Source organism: Hermetia illucens, chromosome 1 (assembly GCF_905115235.1).
Source record: "Hermetia illucens chromosome 1, iHerIll2.2.curated.20191125, whole genome shotgun sequence".
NCBI lineage: Eukaryota > Metazoa > Arthropoda > Insecta > Diptera > Stratiomyidae > Hermetia > Hermetia illucens.
The window spans coordinates 221375122-221399464 of NC_051849.1; the positions used below are offsets into that span (position 1 = coordinate 221375122).

At 39.0% G+C, this 24343-nt stretch overlaps 1 protein-coding gene across 1 annotated transcript; it reads right to left on the reverse strand.

Annotated features, from left to right (window-relative positions):
* Positions 1–1817: 1817 nt before the first annotated feature.
* On the reverse strand, positions 1818–9178 carry LOC119649840. Its single transcript, XM_038052188.1, has 6 exons — positions 8797–9178; positions 4112–4258; positions 2528–4050; positions 2317–2466; positions 2165–2251; positions 1818–2102 (listed from the first exon to the last, which is right to left on the reverse strand). Exons 1-6 carry the CDS (start codon positions 8935–8937, stop codon positions 2030–2032), a joined length of 2121 nt encoding a protein of 706 aa, XP_037908116.1. The 5' UTR covers positions 8938–9178; the 3' UTR covers positions 1818–2029.
* Between the last annotated feature and the right edge of the window lie 15165 nt (positions 9179–24343).

Genomic DNA, 24343 nt, shown 5'->3' on the forward strand with positions numbered 1-24343 from the left:
CGAGGCCGAACAAGAATACAAGCGGAGCAAAGTGTGCAAGAGCTCGGACGCTAAGCAAGCTATGCAGAAAGATAAGCATCAACAGCTAGCCGACGGATGACAATTCCGTTGGCGGAAAACTACTACCGGGTGTGTGGACCAGTGTTGAGCTATTGGAGGAGATGAGTATCGAGTGTCCGACGGGGACTGATGAATCCCTCATGCAAGCAGATCATGCCGAGGGTAACGCAAATAAACTTGCAGTACTCGAAGTGCGCCTCGGCTAATCTGCTGATCGACATCGCACTAGTACAGGAACGCTGGAGGGTTGAGCTATTGGAGGAGATGAGTATCGAGTGTCCGACGGGGGCTGATGAATCCCTCATGCAAGCACATCATGCTGAGGCTAACGCAAATAAACTTGCAGTACTCGAAGTGCGCCTCGGTTAATCTGTTGATCGACATCGCACTAGTACAGGAACGCTGGATTGGAGACAACCGAACCATCAAAGGAAATATTATAATTTATTCCACAACACAAGAGAAGCTGATTAAAGCAGACCTAGAGCATGTATCCTGGCAAGGAAAAGTTTGCATGTTTTTTTGTGTCTGGATTTGAGTTCCAGCGACCTAGTCGTGGTCAAACTGGAGCAGGCGGAGAAGGGGAGGCCAACAAAGAAGGCAAACTTGTTGGTTTACTGCGACATCATTGCAAGGCATACTTTTTAGAGCAGCTCGGAAATCAACAAAAGGGGTAATTCATTCTTTGATTTTATTATTAATACAATCAGTATGTAACAGGGGCAGTATACCAACCTTTCATTTTCCCAGCACGGAGAATTAGACGTTTGGGGGAAGGTCCTTGATATCACCCCACTAAACGACAATGGAATTCTTAGGGTGGAGAACTGGAGAATGTCTGACCAGAGATCCTTCTCAGAGCATAGTTGGATACGTTTCAGTCTAGACCTCGCCGCAGAGGTCTCCAAACCTTTCAGAGATGCCAGGAGGAAGTTTGGTCAAGTTATCAACAACAAACTCTCCAATGCGCAAAGTGAAAGGTGGGGGCTCTGGAAAAGGCATTCGATTTCGCCTCCAAAGTCTTGTGCTCTACTAAATACAGCAAGAAGACACTACCACCGTGGTGGAATGAAGATCTTTCTAGCCTCAGGAAACTGACCAGAGAGATTTTCAACATCTGGCATAGACATAAATATTGGCAGCTATATAAGGACTGCCTGAAGAGGTAGAAATCGGCCATCAGGACTGCCAACAGGATACGTAGCACAATCTTGGAGACACGCGTGAGTGGTTTTCATACCGAAACGTGCAGGTAAGATGTGAACAAAAGCGCACCCCTGGGTGATGCCATATCTCCGGTCCTCTGGTTAATAATGATGGACGAAATTTTACGAATATTGGACAGAAGCGGGGTGGTGGCGATATCAATTATATCAATTCAAGCAAATGAAAGAAAAAATCCTTAAATCTTTGAGAGAAGTCTTCCGACATTTAACGGTGTGAAATTACACCTTTATAATAAGCTAAAATTGAATGGTACAGCTAAGTCTCTTTTGAAAAAAATATAAATATACTTACACACAATCTTGTCAATACGATTATCTATCCACTCCGACGTCCCTTTTATGTTATGCAATAGCAGTCATTGTATTCCAGGGATTAAATGAAAAGATGGTGTTACATAAACTACAAACATTTATTGATATAATATCACTTACAGACAAAAACATTTTCGTGAATTGTGCAAAAGAATTCAAGTTTTAAATACAAACTGAATTTTACACGAAAACTAACACATTTAGAAAAAAACAAAGAAATTCATTTAAATCAGAATTGTATTTTCACTTTCAACTTTCAGATAATACTTAGGATTTAATATCACAGTATTAGATTTCTGTCTCTTATCAATTCCAGTGAACTTTCTTCTTTGTCTATATCAAAAATAGGAATAACGAACCAAATTCGGATGTGAAATAACCTAAAGAAACCTAGTATTGAATAATCGATCTGCAGTGGATCAGTTTTCATTTTATGTGTGCATTTTTCTGTGATCCAGAAAATCTGCGAGCAGTGTGAATGAATGACCGCATTGTTTACAAATCCTAAAAAAAAAAAAGATAGTTCAGGATTCAAGTTAAGTTTGGTTTCTATCGACCGATATCACCTTCGACGTAAATTACAGTTTCTTAGACTCATTACAGGTGGAGTGGATGGTAGAGATCTGGTTGCTCGTGTCCTTCCGTTTTGTTGACTGAAAAATCGAATCATGGTTTATTTTAAATGAACTAGTTCAAGTAAATTTCAAAAGTATTATACCTTGGTGCAGTAGCGTTCGCAGATTTCCGTACAGGCTTATTAGTGGACGAATTGTCCGGAGCGCCTTTCTTTTTGCTTTCATCGTCAGTTCTAGCCACTTTCTCATCAACGTTTGTAGAATTTTTTGGACGTCCCCTTTTTCTTGGCGGTCTGAAACAGAGGAAATAAATTAATGGATTTTCCGATTCGACATAATTCATGGATCACATACGGTTTATCCTCTTTTGAAGGTTTTTCTTCTTTTGGTGAAATTGGCTCCTTATTTGATTTCTCTTCCTTTAGTTTCGGTTCTTCCTTCACGATAATTTGCTTTTCAGCCACAGAAGATTTCACATCCCCGCTTTCTTCCAAGGGGAGGTTTATGCTATCCTCTACTTTTTGAATAGATTCTTCCTTAATACAAACGGCGGTCGTGGTTTTTTCTATTTCCACACTTGTATCTGGGGATTCCGTTACTTTAAATTCAGACCAAGCATCGTCATCACCGCTTATATCTTCTCCCATTGATTTGTTTGAGGGGCTTGGCTGTACATTTACCTTAGGGTCAGCAGTTTCGGCAAGTTTTTCATTTATATCTTCTGCCGTTTCAATCAATTTATCTGGTATAATAATTTCTGGCTCTGAATTATGCACTTCATTGAGTAGTTCATTGTTTCGCTTCACATGAGATTCCTTCCTTCGTTGCTTTTTCTGTATTTTGAACTTTAGTAGGTCGTCATTACGTTTGTCTTTTTTGGGCGATTCATAGCTGTTACTATTCTCCTGGGATTCACTGTCTAAGTTGAAATACAAATTCGGATCTACATCTACTTCAAACATTTGTACACTGTCGTCATCCGATAAAATCTCGATGGGAGAACTGCAACGCTGTGGAGTCTTTGTTTTCGCTCTCGGTTGTCGTTGTTTTCTAGTTGCCGGTTTGATCTTGGAACTTATGCTTCGCCTCGATTGATTGCCAAGTAACGGTTTTGCAATCGGAATGTCATCGACCACTTCTTCCGTAATCAACTGAACGGATAGGTCAGCTGGAATTTTGTACGATACAAAAGCTGGGATTATTGGTTGTTGCTGGGCCACCAGCGGCCTCTGCAGTAGAATCGGACTAAGTATTGTATTTAGGATTTGCATGAGATCGGCATCTTGGAGTAGATTTTGATTGCGGATCACTTCATGGAATGGCGCTTCTTTCAGCTGTTCAATTTGTACTAGGATATTATCATTTGTATATGGCCATTTAAGAGCTTTCAAAATAAGGGTCAATAAATCAATATCTTTAACAACCTGCCCCAGTTTCAATCGGTTGCCGTAGAGCGAATTTTGGGAATTAGAGGGAACTGATGTAACTTGTGGAATAGTTATCACCTTCATTGGTTGCTGAGATGGGTGCAAATTCACATTCAACTGGGGTGATTTGAGATCATGTTCACTTTTCACCTTAATTCTAGGTTGTGATTGCGCTGCGGCATTGCTGGTTGCTAGTACTGCTTTCAAATGTTGTCTTTTTTCTTCCAAATTATTACGACTTGGATTTTGTGCATTCGAGACTGAAGTTGATGACATTGGCCTCGTCATGGTCAATCGTTTCTCTTTGATTTTTATTGCATCTAAGGAAGTTACCTTTCTATCGTTGGCAATAATTTTCGATTTTCTCGACTTGAAAGTATCGCTTTCTGTTGAAAACGCAAATGAAGCAAATTCTGTTTGAAAACGATTTGTGAATTCTGCATTTGACACCTGAAGAGAATGAGATTTTGTGTTTTATTATTTTTTTTAATTTATATAAAATTATATTAACCTCAACACTGTCACTGTTTACAGAATTTACAAATGCTTTTAGGAAACGATCAGTCTTCTTGGCCAGACGAGCGAAATTGTGAAAGTCTTCTAGTTTTCTGTAACATACTTTACATATGTTTTTCGGCAATACATCACCACGATTGAGCTATAAATAAAAATTCAGATTCTTCAAAGGATGCAAAAACAATAGTTTAACCTAAATTGTAAACTAACAGTTATATACAATGAGATTATTTAAAAATACAAATATTATAGCAATAAATTGCCTTGAGTTAAAAAGGCAGAGTACTGTTCCTTGCGGCATTCAAAATGCGTTGTTTCCTAAAATGTGTTAAAGTTATTCTGGAACAGGTTTCAATCCAGTGTACAACTGCAATCATTAGGAAGCCTGTATGGCTTCGAATTATACCGCTAGCCTTCAGTTCAAGACTCATTGAGGATAATCATGTATAATTTTTACTGTTGTATAAAGTGGATTTTGGTACCGACTTGCTTATATTACTGAAAGACTGCAAGATTTAATAATTTTCGACGTTTTCCAAAAGCTTGTCACGCTATTTGTTGTCTTAGAAATGGAAGATGAATCCACAATAGATGGGTAGTGTTGCGATTACACAAACCGAAGCACAATCTGGTTGAAATTTGAAAATATGTAGATGCTCTACACTTCACAATGGAGCGAAGAGGAGAAATATGCTGTCTCGTTATTATTGTGATGTGTGTGATGCAGATCTAGAATTAAATTTAGATCAATTCCTCCTAGCTAGGTTAATCAAAATGAGCTGGATCCAAATATTAGAACAATAACCTTGCATTCACCTGCCCGCAGGTGGTAATATCATTGCCACCATTTTCGGCGATAATTGAAGGTATGAAACGTATCAAGGAACATTTTAAAGCCTTAATCGACAAAAAGTAAGATGATTTCTGTTCTGGATCCTACTGCCCTGACTACACCTACATCTTGCCGACTATTTTGGAACAGTGTACGGAGTTGAGGTCTCGATTCTACTTGCTGTGCAAGAAGTTGAAGTTGAAGAAAGCTTTCGACACCGTGAACAGCAAATGTACTTATTAGGGGCTTTCCGGTGAAACTAATAGCTATTATCGGAGGGATATATAATAATCGTTGTGCGACAATCCAATTGGATCTTGGCCTTGAAGCGTGTTGGAACCCTTCATTCAACATCGTAACGGCGCATTACAGGATTACAGTACCTTGTACCCTGGGACCCACCCGTGATTTTTATCTTGATTCAACTCAGCATTTACAGTTGAGTCGACTGACATCCCACGTCTAGTCACGATACAAATCGCTCTGCTACTCAGGAGCATTCAATTGCGACCTTCGACAGCGTCAGTCTTGCGCTTTAACCACAAAGTCATCCGAACCGGGGGACATATGACGGCGTGAAATGTCACGTGCTTCATCGAGATTAAATCTTAGAAGAGTTTGAAGTCCAAAGCGGAGTCCGCCAGGGTTTCATCTTGTCACTGCTACTTTTTCTTCTCGATATCGGTGACGTTCTCTATGCTGCCTTGGTTGGAGTATGTGAAGGGATTAAATGGACTGTGTCCTATTTCTTCAGTCTGTCTGCTGTCACAAGCATTTTTCTCAGGAACGGTTACCCTTATTGATACGAAATTTGGTGAACCCCATACAGTGGGTAATATTGTTCTACATCGAGTTTAAGGATAGGGGGTTTCTATACATGTGAAAGCGGGTGTACATTTTATTTCATGGAAAGGATATCAAATGAAAGGTGTCGATCAATACCTTCCAGAGCCGGCCTCAGCTTTGAAATTTGATGCAAAAGGTGGGGCGACAAGGGATATTTTCTTTTACGGATCCATTCAGAAAAGCTACGCAACCGAAAGATCTGAAAAAAATCACGAGGCTGCTACTACACAGCAACTAGGCTCCGTAATACTATATCTGCCCAAATAAGGATAATAATAGTATAGTAGGCTCGCGTTAACGTGAACTTGCGATTCTGGATAATGTGAACATCACATTTTTAACCACAGCATATTTATAACGTATACAAATTCAAAGTCGGTAACGTGAACAGGCAAAATTAAAAAAAGGGGCAGAATTTCGTGAAATTAAAAAGGCAGCTGTTCCTAGCCAACGGGAAAGAAATGTACCGATCAGCGGCATGATATTAAAATAAGACTTTTTGAGTGCGAGTCTAATGATGGCTGGCTAGAATGTTGTAAAGCGCGACACTATATTCGACTTTTGAAAATCATTGGTGAATAACTTCCAGCAAATTAGGAAAAAATACAGAACTAAAACTGAGCAAACACCAGTTATACAATACCAATGAGAATGCAAAAAATTTGCACAAAAGAGACAATTTTGACCTAATATAACTCCGTTAATAATACCTACCGTACCGACATGAAAAGGAATTTGAGGCGTAAATGTCATGTGTATGGACCACTATATTTCTTTTCGGATAGTTGAGTTAGGTAGTTTCCGAGAACGAATCATTGAAATCACTGACCCCTTTTAGACCCCCGCACTCCTCCCCTTTGCAACAAATGTTTAAAACTAAGATCGGCTTCGTAAATTACTAATCGAGACCTTTCATTGATGACTTTACTTGATAAAAAAAAAAATTTTACTCAACGTGGAACTGTGTTACTCCCTGCATGCAATGTGTCTCACAGTTCCCACCTTTCTACCAAATTTCGTATTAATAAGAGTAACCGTTTTTAGATATTAGATGTAAAAGGCAGACATACAGATAAACGGACGGGCAGAGAGATAGTAAACCGATTTTAATAAGGTTTTCTTTTCCACACAACCTTAAAATGTGGATTTTTTATTTTTATACAAATTACTAATATTGTACCTATAATTTACTTATCAATTTTCTTAAATCAATATGGATTTGAAACTTCATCTCAACTCATCCTATCAATAATTTTTTGTATTTATTTATTTCGAAAGTGGCATAAGTCAATTTACGTAGCGAAAAAATGTTGAGTTTTCGACTGATATACGAAATTATTTAAGCTGAGAAAAATGTAAGAATGCAAAGATGATGAAATCGCAGTAAATCTTTCCAAAATTTCCAATCAATATTTTTAATTTTAAATAAACGGCTCAAATGAAGAAGGTGATATCGATTTCCAATTAAATTAAAGTACCCCGCACTCAAGCAATCAAGCCGTTGGACCTTGTAATTGACTGGTCTGAATAAACTGGTGGCAACCCTTCGAATATTGCCTACTACGGAATTTCCGTGAAAAGGCAATCCTAAAAAATGCATCTACAAAATCCTGTTAAACAATATATTTTGAAGAAATGTAAGCCAGTTCATTATTAAAAAAAACCGAGGTTACCTTTCCAACAACCCTCTTTAATATGATCACTGTTAGTAGCATGAACACGATTAGATTTATTCTGCGCGAGTCTACTGTATATGACTGCATTCTTTAGAAATTCTCTGGCATCTTGGAATCGATCATAATCATAGCAGCAATACAGACTACACTAGAAAACAAAATACTATCAAATTCGGTGGAAATCGCACCATTCCTAACAAAATATAATAGGTTCGGGTCACCGCTTTTGTGCAAAGTTACTGCAATCCAAGACTTTGAATATTTGTATCACACTAACGTAAATAGTCTGGCATAATATATGCACATATAGTACGTTTTGAGTTAGGCACAAATCACTAAAATATTCCTATATGTAAGAAATACACAAAACCTTTCATACCTGAAGCATCCAGCCTCCGGTTTGTTTTTCTTGCAATCGTTTTAGTAGCTTTGCATAATAAAGATCTTATTGGAGTATTGGGACAACAATTCACGGGAGACATCCGAAGACATTGGAGCGTAGCGTTGTCATGGTTGAAGATGCTACGAACTATAGGAAAATTTTCCTGGTACGACACTAGCCCTAACCAGCTTGAGTAATACAAAGGAATATTTTAGAGAAAGAAATGTCTATTATCATCGCCCTTTGGATTTTACTATACTTTTCCTTGCACATTCGATTTAATTTAAATTAAATTGCAAATGCTGAAAGTTTCGCCTACTTGTGGTGTGAGGGTAGATTCTGTAATAGCAACTGGAAATGCACTTTTTGTTATCTCATTTCATGCGTTGGGAAACAGCATATTTGATAAAAATTGCTCACATATCGGGTGCATTTCAAATGGGATGCACTCAACGTTGCACACACCAATACGAACATGACCGGTGCATAGACGAGTTGGGATACTAGAATTCCGCAAAGCATCGAGGCAACCCGCCTTTCAATGTGTGGATGTGGTTGTTGGAAAATAAATGAAATAAATTCAATTGTAGCGTTATTACTTGGGTGTGCATGCATAATGTTACGAATAAGTGAAACATTGCAGAACAAGTCCAATCACTTGCTGCCCCGATCGTAGTGTTGTTGGTGGGTACAGCGGCGACTTGTTATTTATCTTAACAAACACATATGTGTGCATGTGGTCCCACACTAGCGAGTCTGCGACTGCATGAAAGCTCCACTAGTGGAGCCCCAAAATCAATCGTCGTCGCAGCGCTCTCCAGTGCCGAAACTAACCTTAAAACAGGTTTTCCCCGACTACTTTTCACCACTGACCGAGAACGTCTTTGGCCATGCAGGAGGAACCAAACCAAATGCCAAGAAAGCATCTTGGCTACGTTACTTACGTCGATGCCAAAGTACTTCTTCATTTTATAGTGAACTTGTGCAGGTCCGAAAATATGCACGGATGCCAGCTCCGAGAACTTCTCTTTCATGTTGACAGCACACACACGACAAACCCATCGCAGATTTTTCACCAATTCCATTTTCCATCCGCTTTCCGAATCCCAGCAATCCAAGATACGCTTAGGCGAGCGGGAAATTTGACTGAGGAACCGATGGTCGGTCACTTCTAGAACTCCACTTGAATTTTCCTTGACCGATACCTGCGTTTTTCCACCACTTTCCACGGAATCCTTTCGGGATTTGATATGATTTTCCACGCGCGCACACAGCGACAACACGACAAAAAGTATCTGAAACTGCGAGGCTGCAGCAGTGAGGCTCTTTCATATGTGCATGTGTGTGGAAATTGTAGGCTCGCCGATGAGGTGGTAGATTTTTCGTTTGCTAGAATTGAGTAGTTTCCAAATAATATCTATTGGAGGGAAGAGCTTCGACTTATCCGTGTGCACGCACACTATCTTGAAACAGTTGCCTAGACTGAGATGGTGTGCGCAAGGTAGTAGCGGGTATACGGCAGATAGCAGAATTTTCTGCTTTTCCTATAGTAAGTTTCTGCTTGTGTGTGTCCTATCAAAATATATTTCTTGAAGAATCCGAGGCAGCGAGATATCGTTGGTTAGTGGTATAAGGTTGGACGCCACTGGCCCTGGGGTTGGAACTAACCATGTTTGGGGGAGTAAAGGTTTAAATGCAGGTTTGAAAGTTAAACATTTGCTTCAGTCACTGCTTCTCGTCTATTTGAATCTCAATATTCCGATAAAGTTTAAATTTCCGCTTCCACAATTCTAAAGTTACATTTTTGCATACGCTAAGCAAGGAAATTGCTTCTACGCAAACTAATGGTGTTCCAAAGTTCCAACATTTAACAAGTTGTTAGTAGTCTTCGAATATTTATATTCGATCAACAAAATGAACCCAGTCAGTTGGTGAAATTACACGAATTAATTTACTTGCCCATCGAATAATAGAAGAGATAGTATCTATACATGCATGTATGTATGCAGACCCATAAGTAATTTAAATTAACGCTCAATTATCGTAGGGGAAACTCTAGCTGGGATTCACTAGGTGTAAACAGAACATTGATTAACTCCACTCCAAACTATCTGAATTTTCCAGTAATATTAATTTTCTGTTTTGATAAAATCAAAATTTTCCGACATTTTGCTTGTATCTTTGTTGATTACCCAAATTAAAGTACTGTAATAACCCCAATAATGTTTTCTTTATATTTTCATTTGAATGGGAATTTTAATCATTTCTGTAACATGATTTTTAGTATAATGAAAACTTCTGAAAAAGTAAATATTCTGGAAAAAGTCTCGGATTTCGTAGGAATCCAATACGAAAAATCCATCCTAATTGTGTCTAAAGGAGATGGCACAACGAAGAATACGGATGCATAGTGGGAATGTTAAGGAGGCCATCCCGTGCGTAGACCGTTTTTTTTCAGCTTTTTTTAGAAATTTTTTGTGAACAACTGGAGAAAGATGCAAATACAAATTTTTCACCATAAATTTATTAATGTCTTGAGCGTGCTCTAATTTTTCCAACCCGATCAGATAGTTCGTTATTGAAATACAAAGCAATTTATACACCCATCTCCAAAAAATGGTGTTTTTCTGCTGCCACACTAGAGGGCTCTGCGATCATCATCAGAAAAAAGTAAACGGCATTTTAACGTATAGACTTAACTACAGTCCGCAAACTAGGATTATTAAAAAATATTAAAAACTAAATTTTTGGTGATGTGTTAATTTTTTTTTGTGAATTTTGGCGTTTTTTTACGGCTTCTTCAATGAATAAAAAAAAACTACTGAATGAATCGTTTGCGGACCGTAGAAATATGTTCTAAATAAGTCGTAAAGAATTTTGTTGGATAGATTTTGGGTTATGGTGGCAGCCAATTTTCAACATGCGGTTTCGAGAAAAACGCATTTAAAAAGTAGAATGCGATTTTTAGCCATAAACCATAGGTTCCTTTAAGAAACACATGTACAGCCTTCACTTCAATTCTTGTCCTTTTAGCGAAGTCATTCGAACGCCATTCGGACCGATAAATTCCCCCTTTATTACGGCGCACATAAGGACAAACGACCATATTACGACGACAAAATCGATTTTAAATATTTTTCCCAAATTTAAAAAAAATGCGCCAGAAATTTACACTATAAGTCCCTTTATTGTGAACTAGAAAAAATTTCCTTTTTTCTGCGACACAGCGCTCATCCCATGCGCGCAAAGTTGAGTAATTGTTTCTATTCGTTGATACTGGTGAGTTACAACAAATTGTTGACAGTTACTATACGGTCGTTACACTTTTGTTAGTAAGAAAAATTAAAGTTTTGTATCATGAATTTAGAATCGTCAGGTAGGTACTTTAATTTGCAGTTATTAATATCATTACTGTGTACGAAGTAATTACTTAGTATGCGTATCACAAAATACTACTACTTGATGTTTAAAAGAAATTGAAATTTTGACTTTTGCTTGTGTTACAAAAAAAGTTCCAAAAAGTTCCATGACTTTTTTTTACTTGTTTTGTAGCACAACGTATAGCTGATAAAGGCATGTAATACTCATGTCCCCCCGTTTCCCCCTTTTCTTAAAATCGCTAAATTTCTTTCAGGTAGTCGACTTGACCCTGTTCCTAATGAAATTCGAATTAAGAAAGGGGAACTTTTTACAGTGCTAAGAAACAGCCAATTCAACAAAATGTCATCAGCCAAATGTAATCAACAATTGATTGGCTACATAACGGAAAAATTTGCCATAAACGAACTTTCAGAAAATTGCTCAAAGCAACTGAAAAATATAGTAAAAACGTTTGTTGCAAAATTATTTATAAAATGGCGCAATTCTCATTACACGTATGAGCGGTTTCGGAACAACAACATAAAATGGCTTGATGAAGATTTAAAACTTCCAGAGATATTTGAATTAGAGCCGCTTCGGCTATCCGGAAGGCCAAAAAAGGACTTTGAAGAAAGTTCTCTACGTACTAAGCAAAGGCAGATCAGTGAATTAACATCAAGCATAAGCACAGACAAATTGTACATGGCCACAGAATCAAGCTTAGTCAAATCTGGAAAGAGAAGTGTAGCTAAGGTTGTAAAATTAGCCATCCAATCTTCCCCCAACAGAATAAAAAAAATGACGACTGCTCACGATACACAATCCTCTGGTTCTATAAAAACATACAGCCCTGAAGAGGCTTTAGGTCTTGTAGTTGATCTTGGCCTAACCAAGGAGGATTATATAACCATGCGAGTTGGAGCGAAGGAAAGAGGGGCTGACATTTACCCTTCGTATCATTTAATAGTAGAGGCAAAAAAGATATGTTATCCTCCAAACATTACCGTTTCTGAAAAAGAAGCTTTTGTGCCCTTGCAAGATCTTCTTACACATACAGCAGAACGTTTGACACAAGTACAGGCTGAAGTAATTCTTCAGAATATTTCGGAGAACTCTAATATCATCGAAATTTATTACAAATTTAGATGGTTTAGATGGAAGTGGTGGGCATAGCATATACAAACAGAATTTTGCAGATAATTCATTATATGCCGATTCTAACATTATTTTGTGTACAATAGTGCCATTGCAAATGTGTCAATCTAATAATAATAAAAAAAAAAATTTTGGAATAATTTAACCCCATCATCGACGAGATATTGTCGTCCAATTCCATTGAAAATAAAAAAAGAAAATATTCAAAATGTGAAAGACGAATATAAAGAGGTGGAAAAACAAATTTTGCAATTGGAGCCTACTATTATTCGTATGGATGCTAATGAAATAAAAATTAAACATGTACTCATATGTACCATGTTAACTGGAAAAACGATTAATATTTTAACTGAAAATACAAACTCGCAGGCGTGTAATATTTGTAAAGCTTCTGCAAAAGATTTAAATGATTTAGGAAAATTGCAAAATAGGGACTGTGATGAAAGCGCGTTTAAATTTGGTATCTCTGTACTACATGCTCATATTAGGTGCTATGAATATTTGTTGCACATAGCTTATAAATTGGAAATAAAGCAGTGGCAAGCAAGAGGTGAAAATGCGAAAGCAAATGTAAAGGAAAGAAAAACTAAAATAGCTACTGAGTTCTATAATAAATTGGGCCTCGTTGTCGATCAGCCGAAGCAAGGTGGAGGCAATAGCAATGATGGAAACACGGCAAGGAAATTTTTCGAGAACCCTTCACTGTCATCTGAAATAACCGGAGTTGATAAGGAGTTAATAATACGATTTTCAAATATACTTTCTGTTATTTCATGCGGGCATTACATCAAGGAAGATATTTTTAAAATATATTGCGTTGAAAGGGCACATCTGGCTATATCTCTTTACGGCTGGTATAAAATGAGTGCCACGGTTCACAAACTTTTGTTACATGGTGCTGATATTATAAAATCTTTACCTTTGCCAATAGGCCAGTTATCTGAAGATGTCATTGAAGCAGGCCATAAGGAATACAAAATTTTAAGGCAATGCCATTCCAGGAAAACATCAAGAATAAATACAAATGTTGATATATTTAATTGGATGCTTGTATCTTCGGACCCCATTGTAACAAGTAAACGAAAAAATCCCAAAAAGAATAAAACCAAATTTAACCAGGTGGTAATAAGTATGCTAAGAACTCCTATTTGCTGTGCGAATGAAGACGAAGAAGCAGAACTCTAATTTTAAAAAAATGTACTTATATTTCTACTATACATAATATATTAATAGATAAGAATAAGTCCTTTTGAAATACAAATTTTTATTTAATTTTTTGTTTTATTAATATTTCCGCTGTCTGTTAATTCCCGTGTACATTTTTTAATAAATCTAACGTCAAATTGGGTATATTGAATCGTTAAAACCACTAATGTGAATGAAATCTCGTATCTTCAAATGTCATATTGGATCCGCCATTTTGAAATTTTACTCGAATTTGTAACTAGCAAACTCTGTTACCCTTGAATTCTATGTTTTACCAAAATCGCTCTCATAAACAATGAGCAAATAATTTTGTCATGCTAAAATAACGATTCGTCCCAGTGTGCGGCGATCGGCATAAATCTGGTATGCGACTTATCACGTGTTTAACACTATAATTATCGAACGACTCCGAATATCAAAAAATCACTTTACCCATATATTCTACACTATATCTAGATACAATTGATATAAAAAAAAAATTCGATTCCGTGAATCCAACACACGGGATGACCCCTTTAATGATGCCAAGTCTGTCGTTTAAATTAGAGTTAGTGAAATACACTCTGAATCATTTTGTCTCTGATTCCAATTCAATGTTAAAAAAACTGCCCAACTTTGAAAACCTACGTCTCTAGACCAATGAAGGTAAAAACTCACATCTTAAAAAATCCCTAGATACAGTGTAACCTTAATATAACGAGCCTCAATATAACAATTCCCTCGATAGAACAAATTTCGCGAAATCCCCTGACACTGCCCGTAAGAGTTAATGCAAAATATACTTTTCTAGATTAAGAACAGAACTAGGTTTTTTTCCTTATTCTGTAAATTTTTTATTTTCTTTAGCATACAATTGTTTCGGAGATCACGTGCCTCCTTCATCAGATGGCATGGCTTCAGATGCAGTGAATTCGCCCGAAATTCATAAGTTTGAACTACTGTAACTTTGGCGCTATTGGGCGGATTTGTGTGAAACTTAGTATGCGTATGCGAGACAATATCCTTTATGCTGGTGGTATATTTAGTATTCTTAGGATGAACTTAAGGAGGTTTTTCAGTGAATTTCTAAAATTTTATTTGACCAGATGGGACATATAGGCGCACCTTCCTGATTTTTTCGGGTTTTTGGGTTGGGTTGTTTCCGAAAATGTGTCCTGTTCCATTTTAAGTGTGTATATTTCACTCGCGCACTCTACATTCACGTCAAAACTAATATCAGATTCGGCAAGTACTTATCCAAACCCATTTGATGCCCCACATGACTAAATTCCATTAAAAAAAAATTACATCCCCTCTTTAAATTATGGGGAGCCCCCCCTCTAACCTGCACGTAAAATTATGTCACTCACCGTATGCGTGGGATTTCATAGTCCTCATATGCCCACCAAATTTCGTTCGGATCGCTTCAGCCCTTTTGGAGAAAAGTGCGTGTGACCGACAGACAGACAGACAGTGAATCTATTTGAATAAGGTTTTGTTTAAACACAAAAAATATCCTTAAGTCAATGAAAGTAAGGCACATGTTGGAAGAAGGAGATACCGTAGATGGACAATGTGCATATTATAAAACGGGTACGAGAAACACACCTTTTGGAAGGAAGGCAGATAAATTTAAATCACCATGAAGGAAGCTGCACAACGAGCTTGGTAAAAAAGGTATACAGCAGATAATAAGAAAAAAATAGAGGAAAAAATGGAAAGGATGAATAAATCGAAAACAATTATATAGTAATTAATAGACTTAAAATTTACTGTATAAATAGGCCTAGTTTAATATAGATCAATTAATTAGGTATTACCACTGATGAAAAAGGCATGTGGTTTGTTTCGGGGACGGGGATTGTATGCTAAAGAAAATAAAAAATTACAGAATAAGGAAAAAAACCTATTTCATTTCTTAATCTATAATCACTGTAAAAAAATAAAAACATGGACACCAATTTCAAATTTAAACTTTCCTATTACGAATACGTTTGATTCCACAAAAATAACAATTCATGTGTCGACATACTCAGATACGTTAAATATGTTGTAATTTACTCATTGTTTGCACCTGGCTAAAACGCATCATAGACCAACCTGACCGCTATATAACGAACCTCATTGTAACAAATTATTTGATAGGACGAATATTATCTAATATCCTTCAACTTTGTTACATCGAGGTTGCACTGTATTGCAAACTTTCAGCAATAAAAGTTTTGATGGACAAGCCTTTTCTCATTTGAAACCTCTTGACTTCATTCATCATCATCAACGGCGCAACAACCGGTATCCGGTCTAGGCCTGCCTTAATAAGGAACTCCAGACATCCCGGTTTTGCGCCGAGGTCCACCAATTCGATATCCCTAAAAGCTGTCTGGCGTCCTGGCCCACGCCATCGCTCCATCTTAGGCAGGGTCTGCCTCGTCTTCTTTTCCTACCATAGATGTTGCCCTTATAGACTTTCCGGGTGGGATCATCTTCATCCATACGGATTAAGTGACCCGCCCACCGTAACCTATTGAGCCGGATTTTATCCACAACCGGACGGTCATGGTATCGCTCATAGATTTCGTCATTGTGTAGGCTACGGAATCGTCCATCCTCATGTAGGGGGCCAAAAATTCTTCGGAGGATTCTTCTCTCGAACGCGGCCAAGAGTTCGCAATTTTTCTTGCTAAGAACCCAAGTTTCCGAGGAATACATGAGGACTGGCAAGATCATAGTCTTGTACAGTAAGAGCTTTGACCCTATGGTGAGACGTTTCGAGCGGAACAGTCTTTGTAAGCTAAAGTAGGCTCTGTTGGCTGACAACAACCGTGCGCGGATTTCATCATCGTAGTTGTTATCGGTTGTGATTTTCGACCCTAGATAGGAGAAATTGTCAACGGTCTCAAAGTTGTATTCCCCTATCCTTATTCTTGTTCGTGCTTGTGTTTGACCAGTGCGGTTTGATGTTGTTGGTTGATTCGTCTTCGGTGCTGACGTTGCCACCATGTATTTTGTCTTGCCTTCATTGAAGTGCAGCCCAAGATCTCGCGCCGCCTGCTCGATCTGGATGAAGGCAGTTTGAACGTCTCGGGTGGTTCTTCCCATGATGTCGATATCGTCAGCATAGGCCAGTAGTTGGGTGGACTTGAAGAGGATCGTACCTCTTGCATTCACCTCAGCATCACGGATCACCTTCTCGAGGGCCAGGTTAAAGAGGACGCATGATAAGGCATCACCTTGTCGTAGACCGTTGTTGATGTCGAATGGTCTTGAGAGTGATCCTGCTGCTTTTATCTGGCCTCGCACATTGGTCAGGGTCAGCCTAGTCAGTCTTATTAATTTCGTCGGGATACCGAATTCTCCCATGGCCGTGTACAGTTTTACCCTGGCTATGCTATCATAGGCGGCTTTAAAGTCGATGAACAGATGGTGCAACTTTTGTCCATATTCCAACAGTTTTTCCATCGCCTGCCGCATAGAGAAAATCTGATCTGTTGCTGATTTGCCTGGAGTGAAGCCTCTTTGGTATGGGCCAATGATGTTCTGGGCGTATGGGGCTATCCGGCCTAGCAAGATAGTGGAGAATATCTTATAGATGGTACTCAGCAACGTGATACCTCTATAATTGCTGCACTGTGTGATATCTCCCTTTTTATGTATGAGACAGATTATGCCTCGCTGCCAATCGTCAGGCATTGATTCGCTGTCCCATACCTTGAGCACAAGTTGATGAACCACTTGGTGTAACTGGTCGCCTCCATATTTAACCAATTCGGCTGTAATTCCATCGGCTCCTGGCGACTTATGATTTTTTAGCCGTTGAATTGCACGGACTGTTTCTCCTAAACTTGGTGGTGGCAGTATTTGTCCGTCGTCTTCAGTTGGCGGGACCTCCAACTCGCCGATGTTCTGGTTGTTCAGTAGCTCATCAAAGTACTCAACCCATCGCTCTAATATGCCCATTCTGTCGGAAATCAGATTTCCCTCTTTGTCTCGGCAGGATGAGCATCGAGGTGTATAAGGCTTCATCCTGCTGACTTGTTGGTAAAACTTCCGCGCCTGGTGCGGTTGCTCCCTGTACTTTTCTAGTTCACAGACTTGTTGGTTCTCCCAGGCTTCCTTTTTCCGTCTGTGAAGTCGCTTCTCCGCTCGACGGAGTTCGTGATAAGTCTCTGCGCGTGCCCGCGTTCTTTGAGAATGCAACATTACTCGGTATGCGGCATTCTTCCGTTCCGTTGCTAGCTTACATTCATCGTCAAACCAGCCGTTCCGACTCCTTTTGCGGCTGGGGCCAAGTATATTTGTGGCCGTATTCATGATCACGTTTTTCAGGTGGTTGTGAAGATCATTAGTTGATGCTTCATCTCCAGGTCCTCTATTGACTGCGGTTATTGCGGCATCCATTTCCCTCTTATAGGTGTCGCGGAGGGTTGTGTCGTGGATGGCTTCAGTGTTCACTCTCACCTGATTGTCAGAGGGGATTCTAGGTGGTATTGTTATTCCAGCTCGGAGCACCATGCCAACGAGATAGTGATCCGAGTCTATATTGGCCCCCCTATATGTTCTGACATTCATCAAGGCTGAGAGATGGCGGCGTTCGATCAACACGTGGTCAATTTGGTTGAAAGTGGTCCCGTCTGGAGAGGCCCACGTATGTTTGTGGACCGCTTTCCGCGCAAACCAGGTACTTCCAACAACCATTTCGTGTGACCCTGCTAATTGAATAATCCGCAGTCCGTTGTCATTTGTTTTTTCGTGTAAGCTATGGGAGCGAACGTATCGCCTGAATACGGGCTCCTTCCCTACTTGGCTGTTAAAATCCCCAAGTATGATTTTGATATCATATCTGGGACAGGCTTCGAGGGCTCTTTCTACTGCCTCGTAGAAGGTATCCTTCTCCGACTCTGCAGTCTCCTCTGTAGGGGCGTGAACGTTTATGAGGCTTATATTTCTAAACTTGCCTCGCAAGCGCAGAGTGCATAGCCGTTCGCTTATACTTTCAAAGCCGATAACAGCAGGTTTCATTTTTTGGCTGACTAAGAAACCTACTCCGAGCACATGGTTTACTGGATGGCCACTATAATATATGGTGTAGTGGCTCTTCTCCAGGAAACCGGTCCCTGTCCATCGCATCTCTTGCAACGCTGTTACATCAGCCCTATATTGGGACAGGGTATCGGCTAGCTGCTTATCAGCTTCATCTCTGTACAGGGAGCGCACGTTCCATGAGAAAATGCGCAAATCGTTGTTCCTTTGTCGTTGCCGGGTCCGTCGTTTTAAAATCCGTCCTATCCGAGGCTCCTGTTGTGGCTTCGTAACAGGTTGTTTTCCGTGTAGGGTTGTCAGCCCTACCCAACCCCCAACCTGGAGGACCAGTTGGTACAATTTGTCCCGTTTTTAGGCGCGGGAGACTCGCCTTCATCCTTCTCCGTCTGCAGCTTTTCGTCAAGAAAGAGCTCCCAGCGGTCACCACGTGGAGGTGGAGATAGGGTTTGGTAGTAGAGCTGTTGGTGTTGGTTCAGCAGGCATTTCCCAGGTTTTATGCTCCATCGTGAGTACCAATCCACGTTTCGCCCCGGGACCTATACTACCCTTTGACCACCATTACTGGCCGATATTCTCAAAATATTTTGGAAAAGCTTGAGTTTTGTGCAAAAATTACCAATAAAATGTAGTGCTGATATCATTGTCAAACTTGCTAACGCAGAGGTTGGCCTGCAGCTAGATTTATTTGAGGAGTTGAATCCAATTTAATTGCATGGATTATTTATTTTAAGAAAATTGCAAGGACGTATGGGAATCAATCAGATGAATCATCCACTTCCTTTATACCTAATTTGCAACTCACATTTCAAAGTACTAGTGGTCAGTAAATATATTGGGAGGCAAGGAAAATAAGGAGATCGCTGTGCAGAAGCGAAATAACTTCCCAGAGCTATTGAGGTTGGAATTAGACCTGGTTTATAGCCGTAAGATATACAGATGCTCACAGAATTGAAGGCACAAAGAGCAAATTTTTTTAAAATTTTCAATATTTCCGTAAATTTTCATTAATTTGAGAAGCAAACCTGTTTATTTGAGCTAGCATTTCATCTCACACACATGACCACATGACCATCACGAAAAATGTATTTCACTAGAAATTAAAGGGGGATTCCTCGAAAACTGCGAACTTATGCGATTCAAAATTAAAGCACAAAAAGTTATATATGTACATATGTTGTAACTAGATTTTCTGAGTAATCGGACGGTGTTTATCGATTGAAATTATCTGAAAATATTTCTGTATCTACATTGTTTGTGATTGTTCCGGATTCGTTTTGAAAATACTGTGTAGATCAAAATGAGGAAGGAAACTACAGTTGAGGAGCGAAAAATTATTGTTAAGCTTGTTTGCGAAGGGAAAATTTATTGCGAAGTTGGTGGAATCGTCACCGATCGTAAGAACGATTATAAACAAATTAAAAAACTGCGGAAATTTGATAAATAGACCCGGTAGGAGGTGAAAAAGGCTACTAACGCCTCTCGATGAACGCTATATTCAACAGCAAACCAATAAAGAACCAAAAGAGTGCATAAACAACCTACGAGCTGAAGCCTCTATAATGATCCGCAAATCTATTTCTAATGAAACGATACGAAGAACACTCCGGAATCACGAAGAGTTTCTCGTAGAAAGCCATTCATGTCCAAAGTTAAAAGGAAGAAAAGACTCGAATTTGCTAAAAAAAAATACGTGAATCGCAGTCCCGATTTTTGGAGAAATGTAATTTGGAGCAATGAAAGTAAATTTAATGTATTTGCTTCTGATGGGAAGCAGCTCTGAACAGGAAAAGTTTATCAGCAACAGTAAAGCACGGTGGCGACGGAGTTATGGTTTCAGGGTGTATGGTTGCTAATGGAATTGGAAATTTGGAAATTATCGATAGAATTTTGGACCAGTCTAAATACTTACATAGATATATTGAAATACAATTTGAATCCTAGTGCTGCGAATAAAAAATCTATAGGATGCTTAGTGGTTCCAACAAGACAACTACTACAAGCATACGGCGCACAATGTTAAGCTCTGGTTGCTGTATGATCCCCCAAAACAACTCAAAACTCCGCCATGTTCACCGATTCTTAATCCAATTGAACATTTGTGGTCATTTTTGAAAAAAGTTATTCGCTGTATCCATCCATTCATTCAGGTATCCATCACTAACAAAAATATGTTAAAAAACGTAATCCTTCAAGAATCGTAAAATATCGTAGATAATATTATGGAGAAGTTAATCAAAAATATGCCGAGACGATTGCAAGCAGTGATAGATGCTCAAGGATACCCAACTAAGTATTAAAAGGATAACAAGACTGAAATATTACAGATTTAATTTCTTTGTGCCTTCAATTTTGTGTTGCATGCTTTGCTTTTCTTTGTTCTTAGTCTTTATATCATATATATATGTCAATGAAATGGATGTTTTTTTTATTATATTATTAAGGGAATTGCTTTCGGAAAAACTAAAAAACTATTCTATTTGCGGTAAAGTTTTAATGTAGTATGATTCAAAGCAATAAAGTGCCTTTAATTTTGTGAATTTTCAGAAAAAAATATTTTCAAGTGCGATGAGATCGTTTTGTTTTATAGGGCCATGCTCGAAAAAATCATGGCACTTAAGGATGAGACCTGTAAAGGAGGCAAAATTTCGAAAGAAAGACTAGCAGCTTTATTATGCACAAATAAGGATGGTGAGCTTGAAACACCCTTGATCATCAAAGTCCTAGGTGCTTCAAAGGTGCAAACACAAATTCTTCTAAAGTCGATTGGCATTCGAATGAAAAAGCATGGAAGACTAGGGAAATAATGACCGAGTGGCTTACAAATTTCAACAACAAAATCACACCTATTTATGGACAACGCTTCTTCCATAGCCGTTTTCCAACCACTGAACCAAGGAGTATGGATATTATAGTTCAGACTGTTTCATTGCCACCGCAATCGCTTTCATCAGATCATGAAGTAGAATCTCAGGATGAGTTGGACCCAAACTTACGAAAGTTTTTTTAGGAAATTTAACGTCTTTTCTTTCTATATATTTAGGTTTGAGAAGAAACACGTGCAACAAGTAAAGAGGCTTTGTTTCATAAGGAGCAATTGAAGCTTTACTTCATTTTAAAAGGAGATGCTGAACCCGTCAACATCCTTCCGAGTATATAGATGGATTCAGAAAGAAAAATTTCAGAAAAAAAGAAACCAATAAAAAATAATCGATTTTTTCCAGAAATAATTTATGTATGATTCTATTAATTTCAAATATATGCATATGTACATTTCTATCTATTTTTATTATTTCTAGAAAATACATAAATGTACATACATATATTATAATGTTAAGAAATATGAATTTAATGCAATATGTGTATCTATGGTACTTATTCCGTTAAGCGAACGCCTCCGTTAAACAGACAAAGTTCTATTCCCTACTGGTGTCCGCTTATTGGAGACTCCACTGTATTTATAGAAATACGTAAGAAAAAAATCGAAATGTTTTTGGTCCATAGATTAACTCCTGAATGTGAAAGCTTACTGATGACCCTAGAGTCAATTGAATTGTTACTTCGGCAAGAATTTATATAATGTGTTGTCCTTTTGTATAATCTATTAGAATCACTTCTTTGAATAAGTCTCCTGGATACTGTAATGATCAGTATGGGATAGGCGAGACGGTGATCCGTCGTGGATCTTCCCGTCCTTGATCGCGGCACTCGGGTCCGGAGACTTACGGCTCCACGCGCGCGGTCGAGCCGGTTTTTTTTTTTTTTTATTTTCCAATTTAGCTCGCGTTCTGGTTTTCATTCGATAGGCCGTCGCGAAATCCTACTTAAAATCGAAGTTAAAATCCGGTGCGGACCCACGCATCGGAAAAGACACGTTGTTTTAAGTAATGAAGCGTGAGGGATCAAAGCGCTCAAAGGACCCCCCCACATTCCCGAGCCTGGCTAGCACAGAGGCGTGCAAGAACGTGTCGACCGAGCACTTTGATAGAGCTTCAATCTTTGTGGGCAGACCTTCACGGTCAATTTTGCCAATTTGTTTAGCTGTTTCAGATAGCTCTGCCCTCTAGGTCGTTATCGGCCACTCAGGATGATCGACTTGATCTCCTATCTCCACACTTATCATTACAAATGTGCTAGCCAGGCTCGGGAATGTGGGGGGGTCCTTTGAGCGCTTTGATCCAACACGCTTCATTACTTAAAACAACGTGCCTTTTCCGATGCGTGGGTCCGCACCGGATTTTAACTTCGATTTTAAGTAGGATTTCGCGACGGCCTATCGAATGAAAACCAGAACGCGAGCTAAATTGGAAAATAAAAAAAAAAAAAAAACCGGCTCGACCGCGCGCGTGGAGCCGTAAGTCTCCGGACCCGAGTGCCGCGATCAAGGACGGGAAGATCCACGACGGATCACCGTCTCGATTGCCGTCTCTTCCGCCTCAGATCTTGTACGAGGCGCGGCCTGTGAGGTTCCCACCCTTCCTCGACATCCTCCGGCCAGTTATTCGATTAGAGGATGTCCCTTGTATATGAATTCCGCGGGGAGGGAAAGGAGGATTAGAAAAGGAGGAAGTCCTCAAACTACGATAGTATTATTCAATCTTCATTATTTATCAGAGTTCATTTATCATAACAATAAAAAAAATAAAATGAAAAAAATATGGTAAAATTCAAAGAGAACTTAACTAATAATAATAAAAAAACAAAAAAAAAAAAAAAGAAAAATAAATAAAAGGAAAATAATAACCAGGACTCACCCAGGTCGTCCCTCCGAGCTCGGTTGGCGGCTTTTGTAACAGGTTCTAAAAAAATTTTTATAAAAAAACAATTAAGTACAATTAATCATTAATATATATATATGTGTGTATATGTGTTAATATGATTCAGTCTTGATCCGCACTGTCTTCAATATAAGATCCATGTCTCTGTAGTGTAGGACCTCCGCGTCATTGGCTGAAGTGTTTGCGACAATCGGGATGTAGCAATACATTTTCGCATGGTCGCACACACTTTGCGTTAAAACGCATCATCGCTGTGATGCGGGCCTTTGGATGTTGCCTTCAGCCCATCCTTAGGTTGGTCGCCCCTCGGTCCGGTTGGGCGGGAAGAGGGTCCGTGGGCTTTTTTAACTATGTAACACTTGTCATCCAGCAGGCGTATTGCTTAAACTCTTGCTGAAACGATGATTATATTATGCTCGAATTCGCACGTTTCCTAGCTGTCCAAAATCTGTCTTTTTCTATTAATGAAAATTTTTCTGGAATTTATCCCCAACGTTTGAAAATGAACCAATCCCGTCACACAACGCAAAGCACTCTACTTTCTTGCCCTAAATCACTGTGCATTTATCATTTGTTACCGATTGAACGATTTGTCCATGATTTGAAATTATTCACGGAATTTTCTTTCGCTCGCGAAAACCTTCACATCTTCCGGATCTTCTTCTCTCCTCTCCAAGACTTTAAAAATTCACTTTTTGTTCCTCTTTTTCTTCTCGTCTCCCTTCCTTCTCAGTCCTCGCGGCACCTTCCTTCTCCAAGTCCACCAGACCTCCTCAAGATCAAAAACTTCACTCCTCCAGATCAAAAACCTCACTCCTCAAGATCAAAAACTTCACTCGTCCAGATCAAAAACCTCACTCCTCAAGATCAAAAACTTCACTCCTCAATATCAAAAACCATTTGTAATGATCAGTATGGAGATAGGAGATCAAGTCGATCATCCTGAGTGGCCGATAACGACCTAGAGGGCAGAGCT

Bases quoted from the DNA above. Each gene is read 5' to 3' on its own strand.
- LOC119649840 (XM_038052188.1), bottom strand. From the start codon at position 8,937: ATGGAATTGGTGAAAAATCTGCGATGGGTTTGTCGTGTGTGTGCTGTC. The intron at 2,467-2,527 runs GTATGTGATCCA...CCTCTGTTTCAG, and splicing joins CCTTCAAAAGAGGATAAACC to ACCGCCAAGAAAAAGGGGAC. The intron at 2,103-2,164 runs GTGATATCGGTC...TTTTTTTTTTAG, and splicing joins AACTGTAATTTACGTCGAAG to GATTTGTAAACAATGCGGTC.